This window comes from Netta rufina (assembly GCF_964035555.1).
Source record: "Netta rufina genome assembly, chromosome: 34".
NCBI lineage: Eukaryota > Metazoa > Chordata > Aves > Anseriformes > Anatidae > Netta > Netta rufina.
In genome coordinates, this window is record NC_140158.1 from 612,426 (window position 1) to 636,670 (window position 24,245).

At 44.7% G+C, this 24,245-nt stretch overlaps 1 protein-coding gene across 1 annotated transcript; it reads right to left on the reverse strand.

Moving 5' to 3' along the window:
- Positions 1-8,670: 8,670 nt before the first annotated feature.
- LOC311220556 (zinc finger CCCH domain-containing protein 11A-like) lies at positions 8,671-23,045 on the reverse strand (the record flags this gene model as incomplete). Its single annotated transcript, XM_084304118.1, is given in 24 exon segments — positions 8,671-8,718; positions 9,311-9,427; positions 11,035-11,079; positions 11,607-11,669; positions 12,199-12,528; positions 12,776-12,858; positions 13,731-13,993; positions 14,538-14,599; positions 15,014-15,183; positions 15,824-16,016; positions 16,591-16,596; positions 16,704-16,780; positions 17,004-17,495; positions 18,015-18,080; positions 18,284-18,385; positions 18,652-18,714; positions 19,448-19,558; positions 19,853-19,933; positions 20,439-20,558; positions 21,136-21,225; positions 21,228-21,338; positions 21,769-21,892; positions 22,670-22,789; positions 22,992-23,045. Coding segments are annotated over 24 exon segments (2,991 nt in total).
- Between the last annotated feature and the right edge of the window lie 1,200 nt (positions 23,046-24,245).

The window sequence follows — 24,245 nt, forward strand, 5'->3', positions numbered from 1 at the left end:
TTGTGGCTTTTGGAGAACATCAGTTAGGTTTAGGGTTGTTTTGGGGTGGATCTATGGTTTTGGGGGATTTTCTTCCAGTTTTGGGGGTGATCCCGTTCTTGTTTGGGGTGTCTTTGACGTATTTTGGGATCTCCGTTGGGTTTCGTAGTGTTTTCCGTGGTCATAAGGATAAATGAGAGTGGATTGTGGGTTTTGGAGAAGATCAGGTGAGTTTAGGGCAGTTTTAGGATTGGATCAGTTCTTTTTGTTTTTTTTTTCCAGTTTTGGGGGTGATCCGTTTCATGTTTGGGGTGTTTTTGACGGGTTTTGGGGTCTCCGTTGGGTTTCGTTGGTTTTTCCGTGGTCATCGTGGTGGAAAAGATTAAATTGTGGGTTTTGGAGAAGATCAGGTAGGTTTAGTGTGGTTTTGGGGTGGATCTATGGTTTTGGGGGATTTTCTTCCAGTTTTGGGGGTGATCCCGTTCTTCTTTGGGGTGTTTTTGTCGTGTTTTGGGGTCTCCGTTGGGTTTCGTTGGGTTCTCGTTGGTCGTTAAGGTAAATGGGAGTGGATTGTGGGTTTTGGAGAAGATCAGGTGAGTTCAGGCTGGTTTTGGGGGGAAATTCATAGTTTTTGTTTTTGTTTTTTTTTCTTCTGATCCAATTTTTTTGGGGTGTTTTTGACGTGTTTTGGGGTCTCCGTTAGGTTTCTTTGGGTTTTCCGTGGTCATCATGTTGGAAAAGGGTAAATTGTGGGTTTTGGAGAAGATCAGGTAGGTTTAGGGTGGTTTTGGGGTGGATCTATGATTTTTGGGGATTTTCTTCCATTTTTGGGGGTGATCCCATTCTTGTTTGGGGTGTTTTTGACGGTTTTTCGGTCTCTGTTGTGTTTCGTTCATTTTCCGTGGTCATTATGGTGGAAAAGGTTAAATTGTGGGTTTTGGAGAAGATCAGGTAGGTTTAGGGGGACTTTTGGTGTGGATCAATGGCTTTTGGGGTTTTCTTTCGGTTTTGGGGGTGATCCCGTTCTTTTTTTTTTTTTTTTTTTTTTTTTTGACGTTTTTTTTGCGTCTCAGTTGGGATTCGTTGTGTTTCCCGTGGTCATCATGGTGGAAAAGGGTAAATTGTGGGTTTTGGAGAACATTAGGTAGGTTTAGGGTGGTTTTGGGATTGGATCCGTGCTTTTGGGGGATTTTCTTCCAGTTTTGGGGGTGATCCCCTTCTTTTTTGGGGTGTTTTTGACGGGTTTTGGGGTCTCCGTTGGGTTTCGTTGGGTTTCCCGCGGTCATCATGGTGGAAAAGTGTAAATTGTGGGTTTTGGAGAACTTCAGGTAGGTTTAGGGTGGTTTTGGGGTGGATCTATGGTGTTCAGTGTTTTCTTTCGTTTTTGGGAATGATCCCGTTCTTTTTTGGGGTGTTTATGACGTGTTTTGGGGTCTCCGTTGGGTTTTGTTGGGTTCTCATTGGTCATCATGGTGGAAAAGTGTAAATTGTGGGTTTTGGAGAACATCAGGTGAGTTTAAAGATTTTTTGGTCGTGAATCTATGGTCTTGGGGGAATTCTTCTGTGTTTTTTTTAGCATTTTCTTCTTTTGTTGGGGTGGTCCCATTCTTTTTTGGGGTGTTTTTGACGTTTTATGCGGTCTCCGTTTGGTTTTGTTGGGTTCTTGTTGGTCGTCATGGTGACAAAGTGTAAATTGTGGGTTTTGGAGAAGATCAGGTAGGTTTAGGGGGACTTTTGGGTTGGATCAATGGCTTTTGGGGTTTTCTTTCGGTTTTGGGGGCGATCCTGTTCTTTTTTTGGGGTGTTTTTGAGGTGTTTTGGGGTCTCCGTTTGGTTTCATTGGGTTCTCCGTGGTCATCATGTTGGAAAAGGGTAAATTGTGGGTTTTGGAGAAGATCAGGTAGGTTTAGGGAGATTTTTGGTGTGGATCTATGGCTTTGGGGGTTTTCTTTCGTTTTTGGGGTTGAACCAGTTCTTTTTTGGTGTGTTTTTGACGTGTTTTGGGGTCTCCATTGGGTTTCGTTGCGTTCTCGTTGGCCGTTAAGGTAAATGGGAGTGGATTGTGGGTTTTGGAGAAGATCAGGTGAGTTTAGGCTGGTTTGGGGGGGAAATTCATAATTTTTGTTTTTGTTTTTTTTTCTTCTGATCCAATTTTTTTGGGGTGTTTTTGACGTGTTTTGGGGTCTCCGTTAGGTTTCTTTGGGTTTTCCGTGGTCATCATGTTGGAAAAGGGTAAATTGTGGGTTTTGGAGAAGATCAGGTAGGTTTAGGGTGGTTTTGGGGTGGATCTATGATTTTTGGGGATTTTCTTCCATTTTTGGGGGTGATCCCATTCTTGTTTGGGGTGTTTTTGACGGTTTTTCGGTCTCTGTTGTGTTTCGTTCATTTTCCGTGGTCATTATGGTGGAAAAGGTTAAATTGTGGGTTTTGGAGAAGATCAGGTAGGTTTAGGGGGACTTTTGGTGTGGATCAATGGCTTTTGGGGTTTTCTTTCGGTTTTGGGGGTGATCCCGTTCTTTTTTTTTTTTTTTTTTTTTTTTTTTGACGTTTTTTTTGGGTCTCAGTTGGGATTCGTTGGGTTTCCCGTGGTCATCATGGTGGAAAAGGGTAAATTGTGGGTTTTGGAGAACATTAGGTAGGTTTAGGGTGGTTTTGGGATTGGATCCGTGCTTTTGGGGGATTTTCTTCCAATTTTGGGGGTGATCCCATTCTTTTTTGGGGTGTTTTTGACGGGTTTTGGGGTCTCCGTTGGGTTTCGTTGGGTTTCCCACGGTCATCCTTGTGGAAAAGTGTAAATTGTGGGTTTTGGAGAACTTCAGGTAGGTTTAGGGTGGTTTTGGGGTGGATCTATGGTTTTCAGTGTTTTCTTTCGTTTTTGGGAATGATCCCGTTCTTTTTTGGGGTGTTTATGACGTGTTTTGGGGTCTCCGTTGGGTTTTGTTGGGTTCTCATTGGTCATGATGGTGGAAAAGTGTAAATTGTGGGTTTTGGAGAACATCAGGTGAGTTTAAAGATTTTTTGGTCGTGAATCTATGGTCTTGGGGGAATTCTTCTGTGTTTTTTTTAGCATTTTCTTCTTTTGTTGGGGTGGTCCCATTCTTTTTTGGGGTGTTTTTGACGTTTTATGGGGTCTCCGTTTGGTTTTGTTGGGTTCTTGTTGGTCGTCATGGTGACAAAGTGTAAATTGTGGGTTTTGGAGAAGATCAGGTAGGTTTAGGGGGACTTTTGGGTTGGATCAATGGCTTTTGGGGTTTTCTTTCGGTTTTGGGGGTGATCCTGTTCTTTTTTTGGGGTGTTTTTGAGGTGTTTTGGGGTCTCCGTTGGGTTTCGTTGCGTTTTCCGTGGTCATAGTTGTCGAAAAGTGTAAATTGTAGCTTTTGGAGAACATCAGGTAGGTTTAGTGTGTTTTTGGGGTGGATCTATGGTATTTGGGTTTCTCTTCCGTTTTTGGGGGTGATTCTGTTCTTTTTATTTGGGGCGTTTTTGACGTGTTTTGGGGTCTCGGTTGGGTTTTGTTGTGTTCTCGATGGTCTTTAATTTAAATGGGAGTGGATTATGGGTTTTGGAGAAGATAACGTGAGTTTAGAGTGGTTTGGGGATTGGATCCGTGCTTTTGGGGGATTTTCTTCTGTTTTTGTGGTGGTCCCGTTCTTGTTTGGTGTGTTTTTGACGGGTTTTGGGGTCTCCGTTTGGTTTCGTTGGGTTTTCCGTGGTCATCATGGTGGAAAAATCTAAATTGTGTGTTTTGGAGAACATCAGGTAGGTTTAGGGTGGTTTTTGAGTGGATCTATGGTATTTGTGGATTTCTTCTGTTTTTGGGGGTCATCCTGTTCTTCTTTGTGGTGTTTTTGACGTGTTTTGGGGTCTCCGTTGGGTTTCGTAGTGTTTTCCGTGGTCATAGTTGTGGAAAAGTTTAAATTGTGGGTTTTGGAGAACATCATGTAGGTTTAGCGTGTTTTTTGGGTGGATCTATGGTATTTGTGGATTTCTTCTGTTTTTGGGGGTGATCCCGTTCTTGTTTGCGGTGTTTTTGATGGGTTTTTGCGTCTCCGTTTCGTTTCGTCGGGTTTTCCATTTCCATCGTGGTGGAAAAGTTTAAATTGTGGGTTTTGGTGAACATCAGGTAGGTTTAGGGTTGTTTTGGGTTGGATCTATGGTTTTGGGGGATTTTCTTCCTGTTTTGGGTGTGATCCCGTTCTTGTTTGGGGTGATTTTGACGTGTTTTGTGGTCTCCGTTGCGTTTCGTTGGGTTTTTCGTGGTCATCATGGTGGAAAAGAGTAAATTGTGTGTTTTGGAGAACATCAGGTAGGTTTAGGGTTGTTTTCGGGTGGATGTATGGTATTTTTGGATTTCTTTTTTTTGGGGGGGTGATCCACTACTTTTTGGGGATGTTTTTTATGTGTTTTGTGGTCTCCGTTGGGTTTTGTTGTGTTTTCCGTGGTCATCATGGTGGAAAAATCTAAATTGTGGGTTTTGGATAACATCATGTAGTTTTAGCGTGTTTTTTGGGTGGATCTATGGTATTTTTGGATTTCTTCTGTTTTTTGGGGGTCATCCTGTTCTTGTTTGGGTTGTTTTTGACATTTTTTGGAGTCTCCGTTGGGTTTTGTTGTGTTTTCCGTGGTCATAGTTGTGGAAAAGTGTAAATTGTGGGTTTTGGAGAAGATCAGGTGAGTTTAGGGCAGTTTTAGGATTGGATCCGTTCTTTTTGTTTTTTTTTTCCAGTTTTGGGGGTGATCCCGTTCGTGTTTGGGGTGTTTTTGACGGGTTTTGGGGTCTCCGATTGGTTTAGTTGGTTTTTCCGTGGTCATCGTGGTGTAAAAGATTAAATTGTGGGTTTTGGAGAAGATCAGGTAAGTTTAGGGTGGTTTGGGGGTGGATTTATGGTTTTGGGGGATTTTCTTCCCGTTTTGGGGGTGATCCCGTTGTTTTTTGTGGTGTTTTTGTCGTGTTTTGGGGTCTCCGTTGGGTTTCGTTGGGTTTTCCGTGGTCATAGTTGTGGAAAAGTGTAAATTGTGGCTTTTGGAGAACATCAGTTAGGTTTAGGGTTGTTTTGGGGTGGATCTATGGTTTTGGGGGATTTTCTTCCAGTTTTGGGGGTGATCCCGTTCTTGTTTGGGGTGTCTTTGACGTATTTTGGGATCTCCGTTGGGTTTCGTAGTGTTTTCCGTGGTCATAAGGATAAATGAGAGTGGATTGTGGGTTTTGGAGAAGATCAGGTGAGTTTAGGGCAGTTTTAGGATTGGATCAGTTCTTTTTGTTTTTTTTTTCCAGTTTTGGGGGTGATCCGTTTCATGTTTGGGGTGTTTTTGACGGGTTTTGGGGTCTCCGTTGGGTTTCGTTGGTTTTTCCGTGGTCATCGTGGTGGAAAAGATTAAATTGTGGGTTTTGGAGAAGATCAGGTAGGTTTAGTGTGGTTTTGGGGTGGATCTATGGTTTTGGGGGATTTTCTTCCAGTTTTGGGGGTGATCCCGTTCTTCTTTGGGGTGTTTTTGTCGTGTTTTGGGGTCTCCGTTGGGTTTCGTTGGGTTCTCGTTGGTCGTTAAGGTAAATGGGAGTGGATTGTGGGTTTTGGAGAAAATCAGGTGAGTTCAGGGTGGTTTTGGTGTTGGATCCGTTACTTTTGGAGATTTTCTTCCAGTTTTGGGGGTGATCCCGTTCTTGTTTGGGGTGTTTTTGACGTGTTTTGGGGTCTCCGTTTGGTTTTGTTGTGTTTTCCATGGTCATAGTTTTGGAAAAGTGTAAATTGTGGGTTTTTGAGAAGATCAGGTAGGTTTAGGGTGGTTTGGGGGTGGATCTATGGTTTTGGGGGATATTCTTCCAGTTTTGAGGATGATCCCGTTCTTGTTTGGGGTGTTTTTAACGTGTTTTGGGGTCTCCGTTGGGTTTCGTTGCGTTTTCCGTGGTCATAGTTGTGGAAAAGTGTAAATTGTTTGTTTTGGAGTACATCATGTAGGTTTAGCGTGTTTTTTTGGGTGGATCTATGATATTTGTGGATTTCTTCTGTTTTTGGGGGTCATCCTGTTCTTGTTTGGAGTGTTTTTGACGTGTTTTGTGGTCCCCGTTGGGTTTCGTTGCGTTTTCCGTGGTCATAGTTGTGGAAAAGTGTAAATTGTGTGTTTTGGAGAACATCAGGTAGGTTTAGGGTTGTTTTGGGTTGGATCTATGTTTTTGGGGGATTTTCTTCCAGTTTTGGTGGTGATCCCGTTCTTGATTGGGGTGTTTTTGACGTGTTTTTTTGTTTCTTTCGGGTTCTGTTGATTTTTCCGTGGTCATCGTTGCGGAAAAGTTTGAATTGTGTGTTTTGGAGAACATCACGTAGATTTAGGGTGGTTTGGGGGTGGATCTATGGTTTTGGGGGATTTTCTTCCAGTTTTGGGGATGATCCCGTTCTTGTTTGGGGTGTTTTTGACGTGTTTTGGGGTCTCTGTTGGGTTTCGTTGAGTTCTCGTTGGTCATCATTGTGGAAAAATGTAAACTGTGGGTTTTGGAGAACATCATGTAGGTATAGTTTGATTTTTGAGTGGATCTATGGTATTTGTGGATTTCTTCTCTTTTTGGTGGTTATCCCATTCTTGTTTGGGTTGTTTTTGACGTGTTTTGTGGTCTCCGTTGGGTTTCGTTGTGGTTTCCGTGGTCATAGTTGTGGAAAAGTGTAAATTGTGGGTTTTGGAGAACATCAGGTAGGTTTAGGGTCGTTTTTGGTTGGATCTATGTTATTTGGGGTTTTCTTCGGTTTTTGGGGGTGATCCCGTTCTTGTTTGGGGTGTTTTTGACGTGTTTTGGGGTCTCCGTTGGGTTTCGTTATGTTTTCTATGATCATCATGGTGGAAAAGGGTAAATTGTGGATTTTGGAGAACATCAGGTACGTTTAGGGCTGTTTTGGGATTGATCTATGTTTTTTATTTTATTTATTTATTTATTTATTTATTTTTCTCCCAAGAACCATATAAATTACATGCAAATCATTTTATATACGGATTTATATCAAAATGCAATACACATCACGTGCACTTTAAGCTGGACTCTAGTATATGGCAAACACACCAGGGTACATATTGCTTTGAAACCACCATTTTTTTTTAATGTCATGCATACCACATAATATTCAGTCTTTTGTTTTGTGTTTCTCTGATTTTATACAAAAATACCAGTGCTTATTATACTACTTACTGGAAAAGAAAAAATAATCAGATCTGTATGCCCTCTTCAAATCAAAATTTTGTTGTGAGAGCACTGGATAAATATATATACACACACCAACAAGTGTCATAAGCTTTCCCTTTGCTGACGGAAGATGAATAGTACAAAGAAAATCTGTCTAGTTTGTTTTACAAGCTTGTCTTTCTCAGTACGGAACAAACTGACCTCCCTGGTCTAACTTTGCAGTTGCCTATTCTGCCTTTGTCCTGCAGAGAAGAGCAAGAAAGGAACAAATCTATTTTTGCACCCCAGAAACGCATTAGAGGAGGATTATCACACCCACCTAAGGGTACTGCCTTGTTTGTTTACAAAGCACAAAGCATTTCTCTTGGACAGTCTCTGTTGCTGGCCTGTTTTGTGCCTTCCATTTATAATAAAGATATTAAGATGCTTACCCCTTGTTTTTTTTTTTTTGCTGTTTGTTTGTTTTTTTTTCTGTTTTTTTTTTTTTAAAGAACAGTGGAAGTGGAGAGTCGGATGACAAGCAAGAACAAACACTAGAAACTCCTTGTTCCGCCCCTGTTTTTTAATCACCCAGCATCACCCCGGCTGCAAAGCAGCCTCTGCTGATTTACCTGCTTGTTAAAGCACCCCACAGGCTGCAAGTGCGGTGTGCTAGGTGTCAAGTTATATTTAACGGTGCACACGTAACCATTCATCTTCCCACAGTCAAAGCACAGAACAGCCTCTTGCTAACAGAACTCATCCCTGCTGCTGCAAGAAACCTCATGGCCTGCAGGAAAACCTCAAGCTAAGAGTTCCAAAGCAAAAGCAGAAAACGCATCATTTGTACTCTTTCTATTTGAGGGAATTCTAGCTGCTAAACGCTGCCTACATCTGAGGGCACGTTCTGAGCCTGGGGGGACGGACACTCAACACCCACTGACAGCAGGAGTGCAAAGATGCCAGCCAAGAAGGCAAAGGTTAGAGCTGAACGCTGCCTCAGCTTCCTCCAGCAGCCAGCTGGGGGTCACCTTTCACCATGCTCTCTGAGACTCTGAGCCCCGAGTTACCGCAGCCGCCACGTACAGCTGCTCCTTGCTGGCCCAAACTATTTGAAGAGTCTTCAAACTTCAGGGACCTGTTTTATGACAGCCTCAAGATCAAATTCATCTGTTCCTGAAGGCGCTGATCGTCCTGCTGTTTCTGTAGCTGTCAAAGAACAATCCTGAACTGAGGCACTCGTCTGATCAGACAGTGCTTCGGCACAGATTTGTCTTTAGCTTGACACATCAAGGTGAAGAGGAATCGATTCTTGCAAGCAACCTCTCAAGCAGGGATCTAATAAGGTGACCAGACGACAGATCTGTTGTGCAGATCTGAGCACGTCACTCTGCAGGGAATCACTTTCAAGCCTAAGATGTTTCACCCATCTCCCTGCCCCAGAGCGACACAAGGAAAGCTCTTAAGCAATTGCTAGCCTCTTCTCAGTGCTCACGAGTCCCAAATCACTGATTTTACAATATATAAACCATGGCAGCTGGCACCTAGTTGGCACACGGTGACACTGCACACGTTGGCAGTGTCGTCAGGAGCTGGAAAGTCAGGGGTGAGGGGGTTAAGGGAAAACCACACATCAGTTTAGCAATTTGGCTCCCGTAGGATACTTCCTACGGCAGGAGTTTTAGCAAAGTCCCTCCCTCAGAGGGACCTGCTGGCTAATTAAAACGGGACTTCTGCTGGAGCAGTCAGAAGGCAGCAGGGTATCAGGAGATATCCAGTGGGCATCACTGTCAGTCTGTGGCAGTTTGGGGTCCAGGTATCAGTGGTTATGTGTGGTTTTCTCTGCTTCACTTTCTCCAAAGCTGTGAAAAAATATTTCTTTTACAGCACTGTACAGTCACACTTTACGGATGGAACCAGCTGCATCAACTTCCAGTACGACGGTGTTGGAAAAAGGTGCCTTTGGTGGTCAGGAGCACAACAGCTCTGGTGAGGTGTTATTTAAGTGTGTTCTTACATCTGAGTTTCCTCATAGCAGTATGTAGCTGAGGGGGTCCAGGTTTCTCAGGTAAGATTTATGTTTTTTCTCCTACCAAGCACCAGCTCAGTATACAAAGCTCTGTTAATAACACCCAAGCATGTAGACGTTAAACTGAAACTGCTTTTAAACCTATTTGTTGTTACGAAAATAGCTTCATACACCAGCTTCACAGGGTAAAAATTCACATGGAAGGACAGAAAAACCCAGAAGCGCTTCCTAAGCTTCAGTTTACCAACAGCACCATCGGATTTAGATCCTGGCTGCCAGGCCAGGATGCAGGGTCTGTAAGCATTGCTGCGATGTGCAAGTGCCAAGGCAGGTTTCTGGCCTGCCCTGACTAATACACCTTTTTTTTTTTTTTTTTTAATACAAACAGCGTGCCAGGTACACTGTAATGCCAATGTGCCAGGTCAATAGAGGATGTCAAACAACAGAGGCGTTTATCCTAATTTCTGGCATGAAAACACTTTTAACAGCATTCTTTTCACGAAGAAACCCCTCTCTATCTTCTCCAATGCTCCAGGATCTGCTGCTGCTGCAGCAGCCGCGCTGGTACAACCCACATCTTTGCCAAATCTTTTCAATAACTGTGCTTTACCTTGGCAATGTTGAAGTCACTCCTCTTCCTCCTCCAGCTGAGGAAGCAGCTCGCTGGCTCTGCCACACCACAGGTGCGTTAGTGAAAGCTGGGAACACAGGAGTCAAACTCTCAGTGCTCACGAAGCCACCAGGGCAGAGGGCTGACCCAGAGGAACCCCGGATCTGCTCTCCCTCCCCGCTGTGAGGCTCGCAGCAGCCCCAACCCGAAGCGCATATAATGCCTTGCATGGTGATGTCACCACTGATTCTGAGTCCCCAGGTGAGGATCTGCCTCACCACTCTCAACGTTGGTGTTGGTTTTTTTTTTTTTTTTTCTTTTAAACATTCACAGCTTATGGGAAACCATCAGGTAAACCACAGATCGCTAGGGAAGAAGTCCCACACGAGGGAAGTCCGTGCTTTTCTTCCAGGCAGTGGCACGTGCTTTAACACGCCGCATTCGACAAAGCAGCTCTCCCCGTTTTGCTCAGTGGCAACAGGCACGACTGCAACGCACACAGCTGTAGGCAGCACCTGCAGGTCCCAAACCCTTAACCCGTTTTTAGAGAGCACCAATTTTTTAAGTAGTGCTTTTCCCTTAATCCATGACCCCTTCTTTCCTTTATTTCTATCGGGTGGCTCTCCTCCATTTTCCTCCTCAGTGTCTGAGCAGACACTGGGAATCATTTCCGGAGGAAGGGCACTGCTGAAGCTCCTCCATCTACTCTCTGAGTAAAGAGAGTATGTTAAAGAATACATCTTTCCTTTCTTTTCCCTTTTTTAAATACAATTTCTGAAATCAACGCTGCGGCCTGGCAGCAAATACCTACAGGACTAAAGATGATTCCTTATCCTCACTGTAACATTGTAGTTAACCTCCAAACGAACCCACCTCCCCAGGAAGCGGCCATTTGAGATGGGAAGGGGCAGAGCAAGAGGAAGCTCTCCTTAGCCTAGCTCTTCCCCCAACACCACCCCGCCACCCAGCACCAAATTCAATTCACCTGCTCCGCCCGATCACTCGAACGGGCGTCCGACGCTGGCACACGCCACAGCGGTGGTTCTGACGTGCCTTAAATCACCTCTCCGCAGAATATCTCGGGTCTGTATGCTCAAATAACGCAGTATTTGAGAAATAACACCCAGAGCTCACACTCTGAGTGCAGCCCAACAGCACCGAAGCACTGGTAGGCTAAACATTCCGAACCTGGCAACAAGGCTGACCCAAGCAACAGCACGGAACCCTTCTGCACCTTCAGCGTGGACATCAGCGTAAGGAAACACAGACCTCCTCGATCCAAATTTTTCGATCAACCGGCTTGTTTTCAGCAAGCTAAAGGAGAAATAAAGGTGACAACCGGGTGCATCCAGAGTTAGTCAGATCCTGAAGGCAGTTCCTTGGGGGAACGGAGGAGCAACGTGCCAGATGAGGGCTGCCTTACAGCGCACCCCTTAGAGGCACTGCTACGGAAGGAAGGCAGAAGGTTGGAACTCGAAATAACTCGCAAGGCGCCTGTTAAGGGGGAAATCTTTCAGTTTTTTCTCAGCAGAACCTCCCCTCTTCCCCCCCCCCCCCCCAAGAAGGCAGCCCGGGGACTCTTTCCTTCCTTAGGGAGAGGGCAGGGACGGGGCAGGGTGGTGGGACAGATGGCCAGAGGGTCGGATGGACGGACAGACAGCCGGACAGAGGGCCCAGCAAGGCCTGACGAAGGGCTCAGGAGCGGGAGGGAAGGGCAGGGCGAGGGGAAGGGCAGAGAAGTACAAATCGTTTTTTCCTTGTGATAACTTTTCTTGACCAAAAAACACGATTGTGAATGAGGCAAAATGAAAGATGAAACATGGGGACGTGCGGATACTCACGATGATGCAGCCATCTATCCGCATGTTCACCTGCTCATAGAGCCACACCTGGATCCTCGACCTCTGCAGAACGAAGGAGGAGAGTAAGTCGGGCCACAAACACTGAGCACTTTTGTTCTCTCATGTGTTCAGAAATACCATCAGGTGAATACTACACATTCGGTGAAGAACACGTTTCCAGTCACAAGGGAAAACCCCTGCACGCCCGGCTACACGAGGGGGAAACGCTGGGCTCCTTGTGCCCACCAGCACGCTGCACAGCTCTCCATCCCCCACAAACTCGTCCCGGGACACGGCCAGGAGCCAAAAACTCACCGAGGGGAATCCCCAGATGCTCCCCACTCCCCCCACACCTCCCTAATCCCCATCCCCGCCGCCTCCCCGCAGTACTCACGTTCTGCACGTAGCAGAAGATGAGGTTCTGGGGCGCTGTGTTAAGGGCTCAGCACGGGGACAACAGTTTCGGGCTCGGGGCAAGGCCCCAAACCCCACAACGAGGCCTCAGGGCCCCGCGACAAGGCCTCAAGGCCCGGGCCGAGCCCCCAGGGCCCCAGATCCGAGACCCCTGAGGTCCGAGCCGCCCCCCACCCACCTCCCTGGCACCCCCCAGCCGCAGGAAGGATACGATGGGCTGCACAATCACCTTCTGCACCTTCTGGTCCTGCTCGCGGTACGCCATGGCTGCCGCCGCCTCGCCGCTCCCGCTGCCAGCACCGCAGGCAGAAGAGGCGAAGGCTGATGGCAGAACAGGGCTTGGGGTGAAGGGAAAGCGAGGGCAGGTGGGCGCAGTCTCTGAGCTCTCCTCCTCCTGATTTTGCTTTTTCTCCCCGATTACTGAGCCGGCAGAAGTCCCCGTGAAGTCCTTTGGCACGATGAAGGCCTGCGTGAGCTCCAGCAGCAGTTTCGTCGGCGGAGGTTTTCCCTGGTGGGGCCGGGGCGTCACAGCACACACACACACACACACACACAGAGACGCGTGGTTTTGTCCAAACATTAAGTATTTACAACAAATTCGACAAGCGCTTTTCCTCTGCCAGCAGCAAATGCCTGAGGGCCCCCACAGCTTCACAAATCATAGCGGGAAGAGCCTACCGTGCCGCGAAAAGTTCGGAAAATAATTCAAAATTGATCTGCTAGGGGAAAAAAAACGATGGCTGGTGGCAGGGTACACAATACACCCGAATCTCAGCTTTGTCCTCCGCAGAGTCAGTGCCCACGCCCAAGCGCGATGCTGATGGCACCCGAACATTTGCTGTAGCAGGCAGCAGAGCCAGCAGCTCAGGGGAGCAAGTTTTAAAACCAAGAGGCACTTAAACAACCCTTCATCGACCCCGTAACTGCGGCAGAGTCCCGACTGCTCGCCCCGGAGTCCTCACACCAGCAAAAAGCACCAACCAAAGCCTGGGGGAACTTTGGTACAGCACAAGAGAAGGGAGTGGGGGTAGCGGAGCCGCATGGCAGAGCTGCTGCTTTTCACCATTTGATCCTCCCTGATAATTGAAAGGAAGGCTGGGTGGGCTGACCCCCACCCCCACTCCTGGCAGCAAGTTTGGTCCACAACACACTGGAATAACGATTCTGCTCCCTCCCACCACTACAGCTTCATCATCTGACACGGGTACAGTCAAAACAATGGCATACACGAGTAAAAGTCAAGAGTTGACATAGTAACTCCAGGATTTGGCTGTCAACTGTCCGAGAAATCAGAACACCGAAGCTTCACAATGTGCCCAACATCGAGTTGTGCCAAGGGCGGAGGAAGGAAGAAGCTTTACGTTTAAGCCTTCAGAGCATCGCTCCATCAGAAGATCGATTTGCAGCCACCATGGCGTGCCAATGGAGATCTTTCTGTGCCAAAAGAAGTGCTTTGTCCTCTCGATATCGAAGGCAACCACCTATAGTTACAGAACGGATGCACAAGACCTTACCTCTGACCAGCAGGGAAATTTAGGACAACTGAGTGCAGATCCTGCCAATTTCTACCACTTCGGACTGTGCTTTAAGTCTCATTGCAAAGCCTCAGTTAGAAAAAGGATCACCTCGGGGTATCCAACAAGAAGAACAGTTTCAATTTTTTTTTTTTTTTTTTTTTTTTAATTCTACCATAGGACTACGCAGTTCAACTGTCAATCATCTCGGAGAGTTCAAGGAGGAGGTCATCCTCGTCCTTCCCTGGGTCTAAGTCGATTTCGGCTTCCAGTCTGCCTCCTGAGATTTCCCAAAGTAGCTTCTCAAAATCTTCATCCGCAGATAAGGGCGCGTTCCCTGTGGAACTCAGCCGGCGTGTCCGTGCCTCTTCTAGCTGGGAAGAAGCTGAGGTCGAGGTCTCGAGATCCATCTCCATCTGCTCCTCAAATCTTTCCGGGCTTCCAAGACGCACTTCAGGTCTTGGGAGAGCAAGAAAGAACAATCAGGATATGCCATTTCTTAACGGGAAATCCCTTTCCTGCAAACCGGCTCTTAAAACTGTAGGCAAGCCCTCCTACGCTTCAATCTTACACAGGGATTGTTATCAATCAACCCAGGGCTACATTTAGAACCCGATGCGTTACCAGGTACATTTTTCAGTCTGGGGGTTTATCTGTGAAGCCAGGGCACCTGGAGTTGAGGTGGCATTCTTGAGGACCAAAAGGCAGAGGACACTACTCATCATCTATCACCTCACGAGGAAGTAGAACTTCACCTCATCCTCGTTCAGGTATTCAGACAACCCAAGAAGTCACCGGAAAGCTGTGCTGACTTGCAGCATTTCAAGAAAGCCTAATTAAGCAATCCTGCTAGCTGCTAGAAAGTGGTTTCAGGTGACTTATTCCTTTGATGGATTTGGGCTTTAATTATCTCAGAACCCTCATTTTTTCCCACATGTGACAGAACTTATGTTTCCCTGGGGATATACACTGATTAAGAAAAAGAGCAAGTTGGGGTTGTCACCTGTTTGGGGGATTTTCTTCAAGTCTGATGGCTGGGACGTGCTCCGGCACGTCTGAAACACCCTAGAAAGCAGCAAAACAGTATTTATGACACATGGGTAAAAGATTCCTTAATAGCTTTTTCCTCCACACTGCTTCTCCTCTGGCATTGCGGAGCCGTGGCCAAAATACAAAAGCAAGGTGCTCCTGAAGAAAGTTCACATTCACCTGGAGGTTACTCATGATCTTGTGTCTTTTAAGAACGTGGCATTAATGGACAAAATCCCCCACACCAGAGAAATCACAGCATCAGAGTACCGGTTAAAGAGTGCCATTCATCTCATAAATACAGAAGGGTTCTACAAGCATCCTGGAGACAGCTACTGGATTTCAAAGGAAACAGAAGGCCTGCAGAACGTTTGAGTTTTCCACCTTTTCTCCTAGAGGAGGGTAGAAATTTAACAAGGGATCCATCTCTGCATTAGCCCCTGGCCTTACCATGGCTGCTTTTCTGGCTGGAGGTCCCATCATGTCAGCATCAAAGGCAGTCTGTAGTTCCACAGCTGCTATGGCAGAGGGATAACTCCCAGGTGCCTTACGTTTCAGTGCCTTCTTCTTGGGGAAAGTGACTTTCCCACGCGAAGGCTTCGCAGGTGTCATAAAGTTGGCTAGAGTAAAAGGAAGAGAGAACTGATACAGTCTTGCTCTGCCTCAGGAAAAATCCAGGTTCTCTTAATCATTTCCACAGTCCTTCTACACAGTTAAATGCATTTGGCCAGCACAATTACACCGCCATTGCCTGGATTCTCAGGAATCTTTTCCACATAGTAAACTCTGTCTACCAACAAGCCATACAAAGGAACAAAGAAACCGAAGAGCTACAGTAAATAATAATCCAGGACAAGGGACACCTCCGACACATAGCAATCCTAAGTGCAAGCTAGGTTCACAAATATAGACGGCTTTTATATTTAAAGTCCTGCTCCCGCTAGGAAAGGAAAAAGCAGCAGTTATAGTAGGACAAGAGTGTATGCAACTGTTGTACCAGCTTCCTCTCCCTTGCAGTGATGTCCCACAGTTAAGCTGTTCTACAAAGTCCACACTTGTAGTGTCATTTTCTAGTCTCCCGTTCCTTACCTAACATCTGGCTGGCAGGAAAAGAAACAAACTAAGAAAAAGAAAGTACACCCTTTGCTTCGTAGCATTGCGTGGCAAAACTCACCCTGCCAGAGTTACAGCATGAGAATTGTCATCTTCTGTCTGTATTTCAGAAGACAACCTAAGTAACTCTTAACCTTCAACACTTACTTTTAGCTTCCTGGCCCTGAAATTGAGCTGCCACTTTCCCTGCTGGTTCAGTATTAAAGAAGCCAGCAGTAGATTTGACAGCAGCTTCCTCCTTCCGAAGCTTCTCTTGTTGTTCTCTCTGTTGCCACTTCTCCCACCGTCTCTCTTCAAAGCTCTTCTCTGGACATTTACGAGTTCCGCTCTGCTGAGTGGGCTAGAAGGAAAGAAAAGGAGTGCATGAATAGGACAAAAAAAAAAAAAAAATCCGTGGAGATTTCGTTAAGAAAATCTGATCAGCAATCCCTCCAAAATGGTCTTGATGTGGAACAGCATATTAATCTCGTTCAGGTTACTGTTGTGTTTTTTTTTCTCCATAAAATTCTGCCTGTAGCAAGAGCCATGCTTTACTATGGACACAGTCTCACATATCTGCAATATCCACTATGGCAAGCTTCTTTAAACAGATAGGATGTTCTGCTGTACATCTATTTATCACATTCTTTTTAAGCAGCAGAAAGTCATACAAGTTCCCCTATACAGTATCCACTGACAGATTGATTTCCTTGAACACAGAACTCTGGCCTTCTGTATTAAATCCTTCATGTCTGACAGATCAAGTCAGTAAGAACAAAAAGAATTCCCTCCACGTTAACTGTGTAGATTTCAGCTGGTGCTAACAGGGTTTCTTTGTTGCTGTGGTATAAACAGACTGATTCCAAGTTTGAGGATTACAGAGCTGTCTGGAAATGCTGCTGGCGATAGGATTTAGACTGCACTGCAGCTCCTACCAGGTGCTGAAGGGTAAGAACACACTCAAGAGGGTGGCACACGGTGAGTAACAAAACTTGTCAGAATTATCAGAAATTGTACGAATGTATGTGTGTCTTCACAGAGGACTCACCTGTACATCAGGTCCAGAGGAAAGTTTAGGAAAAGGCCGGTTCAATTCCACTGTCTTCTTTTCTTCTTTTTCAGGTGCTTTAAAAAAAGACAAAAAAAAGTTTTGTCAACGGCAGAAATAAAGAAAGCTGGGTACTTGTTTCCTTTGTGCATTTATTTCCTTGTGTCCCATGAGAGAGAGAGAGAAAGGCTACAATGTGCAAGCCATTCAGCATTTATCCATGAAGCAGATCCTGAGCAAACTGAACTTGCTCAATATGGGAAGCACCTCACTGGGGCAGGCATTAAAGCATCTTATTACCTGTTAGTTTTGTGCTCCATAAAGATTTCTGCTCTGCTGGGGCAGGTCCGGGTAGTGCTGAGGGAGCTGGCACATCTCCTTCACTCTGCTGCATCCGCAGAGCTTTCTCACGCTTTATTTCTTCCAAGGTTTTAACACGTACTTCTCCTTCTGGCTTGACTTTTCCTGCCGGCTCCTTCGCCTGCCCTTTGCTGGGCCCGGACAGAGCGAGCTGCTTCTTGGACTCACCCTGAATTTTGCTCTTGCTATGGCATTCTCCTGCTTTTTTCTTCTCTTCTACCAAGCGATTATTCTTTTTTTCAGACAAGGCTTCAGAGAAAGTTTGGATGCGACCTGCACGAGCAGCTCTTGCCCCTGCGCTGGAATCTTCACTTTTACCATGCCCTTCAGCCTCGGCTTTGGCTTGAGTTTCGCGTCTCTGAAGAGCTTTCTCACGACGGATTTCCTCCAGTGTTTTCACATGGATCTCTCCCATCGGCTTAGCAGCCTTCCCTGTCATCATCAAGAAATGAGGAGAAGCACCAACATTTAAAGAGAGTCCAGCAATATTTTAAGTCTCCAAAATTTGTCAGAGCACTAAGGAAAACTCATCTTGACTGTTCCCAATAATGCATCTTAGAACAATATCCTTAGAACAACATTCTCCTCTTCCTCTGAGCCACTTGTATTTTGAAGACCAGCCCTATCCAGAGAGAACTGCTACACAGAAATGCTGCTTTACTTTATTACTTTTTTAGTCTGCATTTCAAATTCCTGCTCCTGGCAGTGGTTCTATTCTAATTGTACGTAACGCTTCACAGAAGCAGCTAAAAACCTTGACAAGGCACAAGTAGAAAATAAACACACACCTAGAGCCAGAGTTCTGATAGTGGCTGTCAGAAGAGCTTCAGCACTCAAGCAAGAGGCGTCAGTTCTTTGTTTTCGTTTAAATTAGTTTTTAGGGATGTATGAAAGCACTCCAAGTTCATGGAAAGGAAGGAGGAGAAAGCACATTTAATATCTAGCTGTTACCTCTCTCAGTACTGGTCTGTTTAGGAGGTAATCCCAGCCTGTCCTTCAGAGACTTGGGAACTCGAACTGCAAAACAGAAAAAGAACGAATTAGGGAGGCTGCATAATGTCAACTTCAGGTTCACATTTCAAAACAAGACAGGAAAGGTGACTTTGAATCCCAGTGATTACGACCTCAGCCAACATGCAAAAAGAAACATCACTGGAAAAGGACAAACAGAAAGACTAAATACAAAACCCAGGAATCCAATCCAGATGCCCGTTTAGTACCTGTCTCTCTCTTGGGTGCTTTGTCAGCATTTCCCGGAGCCTCTACCTTCTTCCCCAGCCTTTCAGCAAGGCTGCGCTTCACTGGAAGGCTGCTTACATCATCTTCAGAGAAAACAAGGAATATTGTAAGAACTTTTCTTTGCAGGAAGGTTTGAGAACAGTCAACAATAAGCTTCTCTTTTTCAAGCATATTTTCATAGAATTGCCTTTCAGCTGCTAAATGATTTATTTATTTATTTATTTGCCATTTCTGCCGTCAACACAGATCTCCACTGCAATGTATTTTCCTTTCATACATCACAAATACTCTTTAATGCAGTCATATATAGAAGGCAGCACCTACGTAACAGCTCGTAAAAAGTTCTTACCTGCAGAGGCTTTCCGTTTTCCTTGTCTATCAGCAAGATCTACTCGAACCACAGGTTCCTCCCCTAAAACAAAAGGGAATTTTTTTTTCTATTTCACAGAAACCAGTAGCCAACAGAAATGGTATCCTGTTAGCCCATGTCCAAAAAACCCCAGTCAGACACTCTTTTGACAGCTAAACCACATAAACTCATATTTTAACTATAATTAACATAGGAAAAAAATATTAATAGTCTCAGTGCTTGCTTCAAATTCCAGCTGAGATAGTAGAGAGTGAATCTGAGCCTGCTTGACACCTATACTTTGTGCAGAACAAAGCTGCATAAGCAAGCAGAATATTCTTAGGTACAAATGCTGAGAAATATTCCTTTCTAAGGTGAATGTCTACGAGTAAAAGTACTTCCACACTTTTTTCCTTTTAAAAGGCATTTGCACAGCTCTAAACAATTTATATACAAACTCCTGTCATACTGTGTCCACACCTGCCACTGTCAGCCTCTTTAATGCTTCAGAAATTGCTTCTTGTATAGCACTGGCTTCTACAGCTCGCTCTTCTCGTTACTCTTCTGTTTTTCAGTTACCCCCCTATTTGCATACTGACACTTTTTTTTTTTTTCTCCTGCCGCTGCACTTAACCTGAGCACCAAATCTTTCCAGTACAACCAGGGACTTTAAGCATAAAAGCACATTTTGAACAGAAGGCAGCACCAGAAGGCTAACATGGGTGAATTGTTTTAAGTATTGCTTAACCCTCCAGTTTAGGAGTAAGGAAATCAAAACAAAAGCATTCATTATTACCTTTCTTGGAAGACAGTGTCACAGTTCTCACCACTGTCCGGACATTTTCCTTTTCTGGAGCAGGAAAAATCATAGAATCAACGGGACGAAGAGAAGATCTTGAAGAACCTTCTGTTCAGAGCAACCAAAACATAAGGAAGTTTACCCAACATAAAAAACTATCACAAAGAACAAAAAACTTTAAATGATTTGTTACTGTCAAAAATACAGCAAGCAGAGCATGTAAAGAAGAGAGGTGACTAATTTGCCTCTGGTTGCCCTTTGAACTCCCATTTAGAATACCAGCTGGCTGAGAATCAGGTTGCTTTATGCCCCCAGCTAAAAATGGAAGTCTGTCCCTCAAGCAGCTCCCAGTCACCATCACCTGCCGTGAACAGGATAAGAAAGTAGGGAATATTAACTCACCACCGTGTCTCTTATTTTTTTCCTTCATCTTCTGCCATTTGATTTCCTCAAGTGTTTTTATTCCAAAATTCAGATTGCCCTCTGAAAACAGGAAACAGTTCATGAGACAGGCTTAGAGGCACTCACTGAGGACCACAGGTCCTCAGGCTTCTTAGCGCTCAGGAACTTTCTGAAGTATTTAGAATAAAGCCTGTCAACACTCCTCACAAGTGAAAGAGCCATAGAACCAATGGCATTTTGCCCCTCCTTTCATCCTTCAGGGTTCAAAATGTAGTTTTAATTTTAATCCATTTACACGATATTAGATCCCTCTATTGTTAGATATGGCTTATCAACAGTGGTTGCAAGGCTGCACGTGCAGCCATTTAAACTCCATGCTGTGGCCCTGTTTTGTTCTCCAAAAGTAAAGAAAAGGAGTTCACCTTTCTGACCCAATGGGCACATGATGGTATTAATGGCAGAAATGAAATCATGGAAATAACCGACTCCATTCAGCACCCCTACATTTTGTTGTGTTTTTACACCACACTGCTTTTGAGTTAACTGTCAAGTTCTTCTGATTTATCCTACTAAGGTGCTGGCATACCTTGTTTAGTAGTAATAGAACTGCCTTTCCGAGTGGAAATCACCCGTAATCCATTTTTGCCTTCCGCAGCTGGATGCTGGATGGGAGTTTTAGTTTCTTCTCCTTCCTCAGAAAGTTGGTCTGAAGGGGAAAAATCGATTCAGTTATGCATAGACCAGATTGGTCATGATTACGTAGCTCATGCAGTGACACTTCAGCCCATGGTTCATATAAAAAACTTTGTTGCTGTTTTGTGTTTTTTTGTTTTGTTTGTTTTTAAACAGCTACACTGACCTGATGAACTCCTAAGTAGAATACACTAGGACAAAACATCTAGGACTCTAGATTCTCTCTGCAGCTTTAACTACTACACAACACATTGCTCTTCAGACAGAAAAAAGAAATTTCCTTCCTAGTTTCATATAGAACTTTACACAACAGACCAGCTAAAGCCAGGAGTGGTTCCAAGCTTTCCTCCAACGTTTCAGGTTCTGTCCACCGACTGCCAGACAAAGCCACCAGTGACCTGGCCAGACTGCCTGCCCTATTGCTAGTCAGACCTCAGGTCATCTGTGATTTATACATTCATTTACAGCACAGATTCCTTCAAGAACCAAAGATTTAACACATTCATTTACAGCACAGATTCCTTCAAGAACCAAAGATTTACACAATCATTTACAGCACAAATTCGTTCCAAGATCCAAAACATGCTCACCATCATCACCTTCATCATCATCTGCAGCATTGATTACAACTGGAGGGTGTGTAGGGCTTGGGACATTTTCAGAGTTTTCCACTTTTGTCACCCCCTTAGCTGTGGAGAGGGATTTGACTGGACAGAAAGTTTGTTTTGCTGCAGTGACATCTGAGCCACTTTCAAATCATCGTCCGCGGACTCAGGCGGACTTGGCAGTGTAGCTAGAGGAAGAGGAGGATCATCGGTAATATGGCAGTTTAAAACTTTGACCACAATGCAAAGAGATGGTAGCAAAGGCAGATAACCCGCACAGACAACGAGTTCAGCATCTCCTTTTGCCCATCCCATCACTGCTTACGCCGTGAACAATGACTTCCCTTCGAACAACAACACATCTCCCTACCACCCAGCAAAAGAGGAAACAACAGGAAGCAAACTGCAAGGCAAACATCACACTAAGCAAAGAGAAGCTGAGCACGAAAGCAGAAAACAAACACCAGCAGTACACTCGGTGCAGTACACCTATGACTGCAGACCTTTTCCTGCACTCACAAATGAACAGTTACCTGATGCCCCCTACAGGATTGGCACCTACTAAGTACTACTCAAAATTAATTCTTCAGCGCTTAAAGAAAAAGGACCTAAACTCACTCTTGCTTGGTGGTAAGAACTGTCCATCGATGTAACGTCCCTTTGCATGATGAAAAGCACAGTTGGCTTTCTGACAGCCTCCCGGCTGGTTCTCCCAGTAGCAAGGAATCTCACTGCGCTTTTTCTGAAGACAGAAAGAAAGAAAAGCTTGTGATAACATGCACCTGAGGCTTGCAAAGAGATGCACAGCTCCAGATCGTGACAGCTGTCACAACACAGTGCTGAAACATCATTCCAAAGGTCAGTTTCTCAGTTAAGTGTAGTATTTCTGGGCATATTCACAAAGTTTGCATAAGCTGTAACCACTATGCACATTTAGATTGGTCATCATTCAGTTTGAGAAGACAGGCACTCTCAGACATCCGTTGAGGGTGGGTTAAACTAATACACCTAGGATTATACTAGGATTATTCAGAGGGAAAAAGAACATCTGAAATTGCCTAGGCTAACCCTGTCTAGAACTACTTCTTGGACACTTAGTTCTGCTGCACCTTTAACTTTCCCCACTTCCTACCCCAGGCAGCTACAACAGCGTTATCTGAAGGACTGTGGGTCAGAAGAGACCTGATAGTTCATTATCAAGCCTGCTCCCATGAGGATAGAACAGCCTGTTTATTACCCCCCTGCTCCAGCAGGTTTTAGCAGTCTATTTAACAGCTATTCTGCATCTCTTGAGAAAACTGTCAGCATCTAATAAAAAAAAATAAAAATATCTTGCTAAGACATACCTAAGGCATTGATTTTATTTCCCTCTGCTTCCTCCCACCCCCCCTCTTGGTAACAGAAACCAGTATGATTTTGAAGCAAACGAATCTATCCTGCAAAAGCACAATCAGTACACCTACGGCACTGAAAAATGCTTTTGTTGATTTATTTTGAGAACACATCGTTAGGCACTCACGTCAATTTCCATGTGTCTGAATCGGCAGACATTCCTGAAACAACGACCCTCCTGCCACAGCTTGCAGACCGTCTCATTGCCCAGAGCAGCTTCGCAGTGGCGGTAGGCACATTTGTCTCCCTGGAACCAAAAGGAAACCAACAAGGAAAATAGAGTACAGCCTCAAAAATGGCCATGCTGCTGCCTCATGTTGCTACAACTGAATTCAGAATCTATCTGGTTCTCAAGTTAACCAAAGACCAGTGTGCTTCCTCCTCCTAATCTACTCCTTCCCGAAAAAAAAAGGGGAAAAAAAAGCAAGGCAAAGGAAAACCAGCCATACCTTGGTACAGGTAGAATAGAAATAGAAGTAGCAGTCGTCTCCTTGTTTAGACATGCCGACGAGTTCTGCTAACAAGCTTGGGTTCTCTCCACTGGGACTTCCTCTGCTCTTGGAGAGAGCTGTCTTCACCCTTGCTTGGGCTGAAAGTCTTCTACTGGCTTGTGATCGGTGAAATCTTCTTTTTAAAAGTAACCCGAAAGAAAGTAACAAGTGAAGAATAATGAGGAACGAACATTTTTCCAGCTTTCTTCAGTTAATCAAATCAAGTTATCAGTCTCTCGAAGAGAGCAAAGCCTTGAAATCAGCTGTTACATGAACTAACTAAATATTAAAGTTCTGTAAAGCTGCCAGGAGCTTTGTCAGCAAGCGTTCTCTTCCACATCCTCAATAATATGACTTGGAGCACATCTGGAAGCCTGAAAACGGAGTCACTCCTTAAGAAACCACCTGATGATACATGCAAGTCAATAATCAACTATGGCTACAAATAACTTCTCTAGAACACAGTTAGGACACATTAAACAGCACGTTCCAGCCACTGTGGGTCTTTGATTTCACCTACCTGGACAACCTCAGCAAAGTTATCGATCTTCAAAGGCTTCCAGTTAACTGCTCCTGTAGGCCCAACCAAGACTGAATCCGTGAATTAATAATAAAGGGGTAGGAAGAATTTTCCTCCTCACTTTGCCAAGGGAACCTCTCATCCACAATTCAAACATAGGATGCGCTTTTAAACAGCTTATAACTAATAGAGGAAGCAAGTCCATTTGAATGCTCTCTCAGACTGGACGCAGCCAGGGTTAGTTAGCTCTTCAAAAAAATAAAAACCAAAAAGCAAAACAAAACAAAAACAAAAAAAAAACAGCGCATTTAGAGATGAACGCGTGATTCAAAGTGGCTGCAAAAATGAGGCTCCATCTTCCACAGCCGGACAATTTAACTTTTTTTTTTTTTTTTTTTTTTTTTAATTTAAAATTCAGCATATTCCAATCTCTGGTCTTCAAGATTTCTTCACCTATTAAGAAAACACAAAAACCTTCCCCTGTCTTTATTACCTGTACAGCAAAAAACATACCAGTGCATCTAAAGCCACAGATGTGCATACGCATACACACATCTGTGTTTATGCACACACGAGGAGGGAGTGAGAGAAAGTTAGCGAGAGCGACAGTGAAAATCAGAATTTTTGCCTTTTCGACACAGAGAGCGCGTAAAAATTCTCTCATTTTGAGGGAACTAGAAAAAAATGGAGGC